This window comes from Toxorhynchites rutilus, chromosome 3 (genome assembly GCF_029784135.1).
Source record: "Toxorhynchites rutilus septentrionalis strain SRP chromosome 3, ASM2978413v1, whole genome shotgun sequence".
Classification (NCBI taxonomy): domain Eukaryota; kingdom Metazoa; phylum Arthropoda; class Insecta; order Diptera; family Culicidae; genus Toxorhynchites; species Toxorhynchites rutilus.
Window position 1 is genome coordinate 50,953,805 of NC_073746.1, and position 10,140 is coordinate 50,963,944.

At 37.0% G+C, this 10,140-nt stretch overlaps 1 protein-coding gene across 2 annotated transcripts in view; it reads left to right on the plus strand.

Moving 5' to 3' along the window:
- Positions 1-9,281, plus strand: part of LOC129775208 (uncharacterized) — a 300,127-nt gene extending 290,846 nt beyond the window's left edge. For both annotated transcript variants that reach the window (XM_055779603.1, XM_055779604.1), the window contains one exon: positions 124-9,281. In XM_055779603.1, coding sequence (XP_055635578.1) covers positions 124-284 — 161 coding nt within the window. In that variant the 3' untranslated portion in view covers positions 285-9,281. The remainder of the gene's footprint in view (positions 1-123) is intronic.
- Positions 9,282-10,140: the final 859 nt, after the last annotated feature.

The following is a 10,140-nucleotide window of genomic DNA, read 5'->3' on the forward strand; positions in this document are numbered from 1 at the left end:
GAGTCTACACATCCCGCTCCAACACCGCCGTCAGAATCCGAGTCAATTAATCATTATGGTTTTTGTTTGTTGTCTCTTTGCTTCTTTTTTTCATCTTCCACCAACCAACCAACACGCCCGCAGGCGACATGTCATCATCGGCCGGAAGTGCGTCCTCCGTCCAGGCGAGATCGATGCTATCAATCAGCTCAACCCGATTCCGGCGGCTGCTGCTGGCAGAGGCAACAGGACTAGCAATAGTTTTCCATCACTTGCTCAAATTCCGCACGATTTCCATAACATGATTCCGTGATGTGCATTAGGGATGCGATTTCGGTTCAGCTTTCTTCCGTTCGGTCGTCGGTTGGTGTTTCCTTCGCGCAGCGCTTTTCGTACCATCGATGTAGATAATGTTTTTTTTTTTTTGTTTTTGGTTTGGTTTGGTCTCGCTTCTCTCGCCTTACTCCAAGTCATGGAGGGACCACGGGCGAATACTATCCTCTACTGTCCAGACAACAGCCGGTCGTATGCTTGTGTGGGAGAAAAAGAGAAAAAAAGAGGAAAAGGGAACGCCTCGGCGCAACTGAAATGGAAAGTTGATCCCGCGCGAGGTGGAGCAGGCGATAAGCAGCGGAGAAAAGCGTGATGAAGGTGTTAATGATAGCGACGACGCTGATTAATGGTTGTTTGGCGAGTGCGTGCGGAATATGTGTGTAGAATTTTAGTCAACTTTTAGATTTAGCTGAAAATAAGATTACCGCAGGAGAAGAAGGGAAAAATGGAAAAATATTCAAAATAGCATAGCAGCGAAAACGGTGTGCTATAAAGCAGTTGTTGTAATGATATGTTAACTTAAGAATCGCAGTGATAGGGTTGAATGGGAGAGGATTCATAATGTTTTATTGTAGTGCTGTTGGTTTCAAATTGATGGATTTCTTCTTTATATACAATATTGTTAATTACTGCGAGCAAAACGCGCTCAACGACACTCTGTTAAACATAACACAGCAACAATAGTTTACTTACCATGAAAATTGCTTTGAATTATAATTTATTGTTTTATCTATTTGAAAAAAGTTTGAACAATGATTTCTATGCAAATTACACAGTCTCAAAATAACATTGGGCAGTCCTGTCATAGCCTGTTCAATTGAACCATTAAACTTAGAAATGGGTCAGATCCATTTCGTTCATGATTCTATGAATCGAAAAGCTTCCGCTGATTGAGATATAAATCATAACATATATATTCTGAAAAAATACACAACAAATCAAATAGTTGCTTCGAAGAAAAATTTTTACATGTTTACGCCAACGCGACTCATAAACATACACATTGGAACGCTTTCGCGGTTATTGCTCATCTTCAACTTTTGCTTCACCATTGCCCAAAATTTATATATTGGGCACAACTGGAGACAGTTAGGAGGATTAGACTATCCGTTATTCTCATACCATCGTAGTTCGTTCTCCCGAAACGACAGCTAGCTAGATCTGGTTAAAACGTTTATTCTTCATCATTAGACATTGTAGAGGATAAAATTTTTTAGTTTTTTAGTAATTCCTTTTAGCATTATTCCGAAATTCATCGTCTTATTCGACACAAAACTATGGGTCGCAACTACAGATATCTCGCCATTATTGTATTTTTTTTTCGAAAACTTATCTATAAATTAAAATTAAAATGAAAACCTAAACACTGAAATTTTAAGAAAAAAATTAAAGATTTCGATTGCTTATAACTCGAGCATTTCTTAACCCTCCAATACTCGCACATATGGTCTGACAGACCGAGATTCAAAGAGGTGTCTGAATTAAGTGACTATTAAAATTGAATGTAGGGAAAAAAACAATTTCTGAGGTTTTTTCATTCAATTATATGTTTTATACACAATAGCAATCTTACAAAGGCACGTATAGTTTTTGAGTCTTTGAGAAAGTTTCAGTGTTATTTAAAAGGCCTGTCTACAAATTTTCCGTTTCTCGATTTCTGTGGATAGGGCATATTCATTGTTAATGTAAAACAAGACTGGGAATCTGACTTATGCTCTGATGGACTACTCGCTAAATCTCTGTGACGGACAAAACTAAGTATTGGCCTGTCTTCTGATGTTGTAATTTTTTAAAATTATTCTCATTCTCTTTCAATAAACTAAATAATTTTGTTTTTTTTTGCTAAACTGATTTCAATGCTTCTGGATAACTTGTCTTGCTCAAACCTCTGTAAAGGAATGAAATGCAACCATCTTCGATTCGAGAAGACGCACCACGGTTGATATGGGATACAGACTAGGGGGGTGTTGCTGATTAATGGTCAGCTGCATCCCAATAGGAAGTATCCCGTGTCGGGCACACGTACAGAGCATTGAAGAATGCAACATCCCAATTATAAGAACACTTGTAATACTAATCTCGAGCCAACCGCGAGTAATCGGTTACATATTACTAACATAGATAATAGGAAAAAATGTCAAAATATTCAACTCCCGGCCTCGTCAGACTAACGCCATATGAGGCCTTGATAAAAATATGTATTTTTGAAAAAAAACCATCATTCCTGAGTGTTGAAAATAAAACAAAAGCCCTTGTCTTTTGAAAGTAATTTATTTAATAACAATCTCATTTGAAATGATTTTGTTCAAACCTCTATATCAATCCTCTCTGAAATATTTTGAATATTTTTTTTCATTTCGCCCTTAGGGTACATTATTCAGAATTATAGTGGTCAGAAAAAATCGACTATTTTGACAATACGCCCATCCTTAAAAAATGTAACTTTTGTACCGCTTAACTGTTAGCAGATTTTTGAGATATCAAATATGACGCTCCAAATTTCATTGAGGAGTAAAGTTTTGAAAGTTTAAGAATGGTTTTGTGGATTTTAAGAACATAGCTTTTCATATCATTTTTAAAAATGTGAGATGTTTCACATAAGGAATCAAAACCTCAGGTATATTCACCTTTTCGCTGTTGATGTATTTTGTTTTATCCTGTTGTTGTGCTGGTTTTCTAGGAAAAAATATAAACATGTAAAATATGTTTTTTTTAATTATTTAATTTTTTTAGGGGTTGAAGAAAGGCCCTTGCTTTTCACGTGTTCAATGATTTTACAATAACTATATCATACGTCATATTTTCATCAGACATCTAGATTTCTAATCATGACTTTTTGAAAAAAAAGCTCAATTTGTTAACATATGCTCTTAGAAAAAATCAGTCGCAAATACAATTGGTGATATGATAATGTAAATTTTAATTTTGAGTAACTGACACTATACTCACTTAGTTTAAAAAAAATCGGAGAGGGACGCGTCATAATCGGCCGTTTTTCGGGTCATTAGGCGTGGAATTGCTCTATGTCGAAATTTGGGTTCTCATAGACAATCCATTATGCATAGCGAATGTTCTTCTTTTTCAAGACACCCTCTGGCAACGCTTAAAATAGACAATGCATACGCGTGATTCAATGATACAAAAACACTTTCCACATGGCGTAAGAAAATCAACGCGGAGCATCTTTTCATTGAGCCCCCTAGGCTTTGAGAACAAAAAAATAAATACTCTCGAGCCACTCGGACTCCGCGTCGGGAAAATTCTCTGTATGTGGCTGAAGGACGCTGGTTCTTGGAGAGAATATAAATGAATGAAATCAAAAGTGAAATTTCCTTTACTGCTTTTGGTTTTTCTATTATAAATCGATAAAGAATATCAGATGCTTAAAAAACAACACTGTATTTTTAGAAAATGTGAAGAAATTCCCCCGTAAAAACTTAAAAACGGAGTAGCGTAAGCGCCATTTCTACTATTATGTTACGATGTGATGCGATGTGATTTTTTTATCTGATCAAATGGCATGGGATAAACGAGATGGAGCAGTAAATTCCACATGACATCTTCCGTAGTGGACGTTTAGCATAATGAAAGTCACATGCCTCCTTTCTAGTAGGAAACCACTTTTTCAAAAATCTCGACAAATCTTTTGATGAAACTCCAAATGATGCATTTGGAATTTCTATTTTGAAAATCTCGTCAATTATTTAAATTTACAAAATCAAACCCAGCTTAAAGGAATAATTTATCCTAGATTCACGTATTTTTCTGTTATCACATATTGCACATGAAAATTGCAACAAAATAATTAAACATTATCAATGTTATTGTGGAACACAAGGTCTTCTCAATAGTGTCATTTATCTTCAGCCATCAAAAGACAATGCAACGATATTTTCTTTCCTCGACTGCTCGTTTCCTTTTTGGGATGATTTGAAGCCACACTCAACATTAATTCTGAGCACATGTTTTGTTATCCCGATTTATTACATGAAATGAGCCGAAAAATAACAGAAAATGTCTTGACTCTCAAATACACCAGTATCTGACCATTTGTATAATAAATCAGTAATCAGTAATGTAATCCATGCCAAACCGATTTAGTGGTTCTCAGATTTTCGTGAAAACTGGTAGTTTTGTTCGCAAAACATTTGACCCGTATTTTTTTATTTTTTCAGTAGGCTGACCATTTCCATTTTAGGGTTGTCCAAAAAATCTACTTTTTCCTCTTTTTTCCAAAAATGATTTTTTTCAAAAATTCATAACTTTTGAAATACTAGACCTATTCAGATTATCGACACATCAAATAAAAGCCAATCACTTGATTTTTTTTTTTTTAATACTATACCTGCAGAAAATTTGAATTGTGCTCTCGTTATTATTGATTGCATTCGTTTTTTATTATTTTCATAGTTTCGGGACCAAAGGCGCTATATTATTTTATAATTTTTCTGAAAAGCGAATGTTCACATAACATATGTCGAAACCAAAGAGGCTTGTCGTTTTTCATAGTTAACCGAATCAAGCCGTTGCCAATTTTTCTCCATCTGTAAACATTTTGTACAGATCGGATTTCCATTTGCGAAGTTCTGACCACACGGAAAGAAATCGACCAATTTTTTAAGCAGATAGTGACTGGGAATGAGAGATGGTCACAAACGACAATATTGTGTGAAAATAATCGTGATTAAAGCGTGGTGAAGCATCTCAAACGGTGGTCAAACCAAGACTAATGGCCAGGAAGGTCGTACTGTGTATTTGATAGGACATAGACCAACAGAAGAGGTATTGTGTTCCATCAGGACAACACAAGGCCACAAACGTCTTTAGTTACTCGACAGAAACTCCGGGAGCTTGGTTGGGAGGTTTTAATGCATTCATCACATAGTCCGGACCTGGCACCAAAATATTACTACCTTTTTCTCGCATTGTAAAATTTCCTGAGTGATAATAAATTTGGATCAAGAGAAGATAATAAAAATCGATTACTAGAGGTTTTTCCAATAAGAACCAAGACTTCTATGAAAGAGGCGTCACGAAACTATCTTTAAAATGGCAAACAAATTTCACAACAAAACGGTGCATATTTGATAGGCTGACCAAACGTACCGTTTTTTCCGACCAATTTTAATTGTCCCGTCTTTTTATCAATTTCTACCGTATTTGAAGTATAAAGAAAACGTATTTGTAATAATACCCTGTTGTACTACGATTCATTTGGAAAGCCATGTCTTAAATTGCTTCTCACTAGAGATTGGTTAGCGAACTTTCGAACATTTATTCACCTCGTTGAAAGAGATGGATGTATCTGCCATTAAAGTTGCTGTTAATTTTGATGATTTTATTATCCTCAATAAAAAAGTGCAAAGTGTTCTTGAAAAATATTGTGGATCGTATTCAGGGAATTTCTGTATTGAGTTACCATATACAGATTTTGAGCCGTTCAAGCACCTACGATCGATTCAGCGTGTGGAACGCTTTCGCTTTTGAAGTTTATGTCGTTGTGTTGTGTGAACTGCTCGCTAGTTAGATCGAGACTGAGTATTAGAAATCGCGAATGGCTTATTTATACCCAATAAGTTATAAACGGATGGGATTAATTTGCAATATCTCCTCTCTCTCTATAGTATTCGTACGAACGAACGCTGCATTTACATTTCTAGCGAACGGTTTACGCACAAATCATTCGCAGTGGTATATCAAAGTTATACCTCATAGCTACATCCATTACTTGGAATAGAAAGTACGGGTAGATAAGGACAGAAATGCACAGAATAAATGAATGAGAAAATGAGTGCGCTTCCAATTTTTGTTTGTCGAGTTTGATCAGGCGCTTGGTGTTTCCGATCCAAAATATGGGCCCCATGTAACAACCCGAAAATGTGTAGAATTTTCAGTCTTTCTTTTACGGTTTTGAAAGTTTCTGAAGAAAACATTAGCTGCAGTGCAGATACGACAAATTTATAAAAATTATCTTTGCGAGAATCTTATTCCTTTAATGTTTCAGAGTTACACCGAAAATCGTCAAGGTTGGAGAAATTTTCACGCTCGATAAATCAGGAAATATTGCATCCGCTGGTTCACTACAGAGAAGTTCTTTCGAGTGCCACCTGTTTCAAAGATATGAATTTTATTTCGTACGATGAGCCTATATCATCGATTCGGTTTTTTGTAGAGATTTTAGTGAACTCCTACGATTGTCTCCATTGGCTATCCACTGTCCTATTGTGTCAGTTTGTTAGAACTAATTTCTCTCTTATTCATAGATAAATTGCACCGCCGTGTGTTAAGGTGAAGATGGAAGGAAGCGCTTCACTGACACAAGTCATAGAATACATTTGAAAAAAAAAACAATTCAATACTGAAGTAAAATGTATGAACGATGTGTTCCGATGAACAATTGCAAATATAAATTTGTACAGAATGTGTATTTGCATATGAAGTAAAATTTTGATCACACGCGAGCATGAGCAAAATTTTGGTATTAACAAGTTCTTCCGCACGGTAACTCGATGTTGATAATTCCTCAATATTTTCCATCGTTGATCGTTGATCGTTGATCGATTTTTTTTCATATATTCACGTTAGAGCGCTTGAACCCTTCTCTTCGTTGGCCGAGGCATTTTGATTGAATGTAATACTTTTCCGTTTACTACGTTTACTGACAGCGGAGGCAGCCATGGCAGTATTCCGAGCTCTGCAATACAATTCTCTTAACCAATGTTAAAGTAGCTAAAACTTACATTATAGACCTATAAAACGTAAAAATAATAATTGTTTTGATATCAACACAATTTTATTTTACTGATTTTCATGACATGAAACGCTATGACTCAGGAATATCATTTTATTGAGTGGTTTTTATAGCTGTCTCGATGATGTTGTCTGGCATCAGTGTCGAAAAAATAACGATGCTTTCACCAATCCAAACAAAACCATTGCGAAAAATTTAAAAATGAAAATTGAACTTTCAGAGCACTACTGAAAAACGTCGAGTTTTCCGACGTTTTTCAGTAGACATTACTGAAAAACGTCGGAAAACTCTCAATTTTTCAATTTTTCGCAATGGTCGACAGATGAAAATTCAATATCATATGAGTAATCGATTAGAGTTTGGTCGATATCACTTGATGAGAAGTGTGTGAAAACGATCAGAGATGAAAGAAATGAGCGCCATTGTGGCAGCCATTTGTGGATTCCTTCCACCTTCACCTTAACACTCTATTCACAATTAATCTCAGAATATATTCATTAGTGGTTTTTTTAGTGTTTTTTTACACGAGATCAATAGCGTACCACTCATGTAACCAATCGTCAAATTTCGGGACGGGCTATTGATTAACTACAGAATCCGCGAATCATCCGCTCGCGGCTACGAGCTTCTACGATACTTCATGTAACTAAATAGAATGCAGAAAACCACCATAATCAATGTCTCCGTTAAGATTTAAATACAAAACCATGCGCCTCCACTGGCGCTCGATTTACATATGAGTCGAAACAGGAACATCCCTCTCGCACATCTCGGCGCAACTTTTTACGCCTACACCAGCAAACAATTTGCATAGTTATCTTGAAAAACAACTCTCCTGAATCATTTTGCAATCAACAGCCCAAAAGATACATTACAAAAAGGTGATGAAAGGTAACTCACCTCCGGAATTCACCAAACGCCTTCTGTCTCCCATTCTCCACGGCTCGGCTCAAACACACCTTCACACCAGAAAGATCCCCTCGCGGTATTTGAATAAAGAAAGAAAAGCATTCTCCGTATTAATACCGCGCTTAATCCGATGGAAAAATATTCGCTACATTAAGAGCAAATCTTATTGCGGCGCAAGATTTGCATTTCGCTTTACGCATGGAGCTTTTATTCGTTCTGTCATACTATCGCCTCGCTCTCTCTCTTCACGGAGAAGATGAATTGCAAGTCATTGAGGGCGCTGGATTTCCGCCGAAGGATACTCCTCCGGTGGGCGAGCGGAATTATGACGGATGCCTTCATCACTGACTATTGTTTGCTGTTTGTGTTATGATTATTGTTATCGCTATTATTTTGCGCTAATCTCGCACGCTCTGTAGTAAGCATACTCGTCGTCAGAGACGTGGCATGGGAATGGGATGCAAATCCGGTACTGTCGGAGAGTCGGAGCTTACCCGGTACCCACACCTAACATTCTTCGTGGCCGCCACTATTCAAGTATTCAAGCGCCTCTCGAGCCCGGGCCCCAATGGAGCCCTGAAGAAGTGCAAAATGCAAATCAGTGGCAGAAATTATAAACGCAAATAAAACGCTCCAAGAGCCGTGGAGAATGGGACAATGGAGCCAGAGTGTGAGGACGAACGGAATGGACTGAAGTAAAAGATACGGCGAAATTAAATAACACACAAAGGTGTGAAAGAAAACGAAAACAACTATCCCCAGATCAGTTTACGTTTTATTGGAGTGTAAATGGGGAAAGAATATAGCCTGAGATGTCCACCAGTCGGGGACGAAAAATACGCATAAAAAAGCTGCTAAAATCCGGACTAGCTCTAGGTAAAGTAAGTTGGCCGATTAAAAAAATAGTAGAACCAGAGTTTAATGTAAATACTAGGTAAGTAGCCGTAAGATGCCAGAATCAGTGCTGGTGTGTTGTAGCGTAAAGTGGCAATGGAAAATGAACAGCAGAAAGTAACATTTTTAGCAGAACGAATGTAAAATGACGCGTAGGAAGAATGCACAATTATATACAATGATTTGAAACGCAGGGATAGCAAGCTGGTAATCAAGAGTTATGGAAACACGAAGCGGCATATTCTTATGGCGAAGCGAAAAATTCAATGAATTTATGTGTGATATGGAGAAATAAATAATGATACTGACAACATAGAGATACTATCCAACAGATACCAGAAATAACACATGGATATAGTTTAATTATTACCAGAATAGTACTGAGAATGTAATTTTAAATGCAAATAAAAAAAACCACAACGTATGATTAATGTGTAATAACTTATTTCAGAAGGTATATCACAATGCACCGCAGACAGAGTTGATGTCCGCGAAACAATATTTAATGTCGATAAATCTCATTCTACACAATCAAATAATCGGTCGATAATTATACTAATCCAATCCCTGCGGCTTAACACACACACACACACACACACACGTCAGTGCGAAATCATTGCGCCCTCATGCGGTCAAATAGCTTATGAATGTAAATTACAGGGGTTTGATTGATTAATTTCACTATCATTACGCGTCAGGCCGTAGTTTCCCCGTTTTCGCCCCGTCTCAAACGTATTTTCTAATTGAAATCGGTGAAGCGTACGCATTATGCCCACAACATTGCGTATATGATGGTGAAAAAAAAATCAAAACATGCAAATTAGACACAGACCCCCAAACAACCGTGAAACTACGATAACGGGAATAACTGATACCTTTTCGGTGAGCCCTGCGGGTATATGGGCAAGTGAAGAGAAGGATGACATTGGCGTGTTATGAATACATTAAACCAATTTAGTGATTCGCATTCCGACACCACATTTGTTCCGATTAGTGAACTCCAACCGCTGGGTGAATGGTTTTCGTTGTGGAAAATAACTATAATATGCATTTTTGCATTTGGTGCTATTCAATGAATGTGGCGGCCTCCAGCGCCATTCACTTGTAAGCATTGTTAAAGGTTCGTTTTTGCTGTAACGAAAGTGAAAAGCTTCTGTGTTTTGTGTTTTTGTTTTGCTATATATACAGAAACAAATTTAATTAAAATACAAAAATCAGGAATTCAGAAAATAGCGATAAATGGTTGCTGTGCGGTATTGTCTGCGAGAATTTGA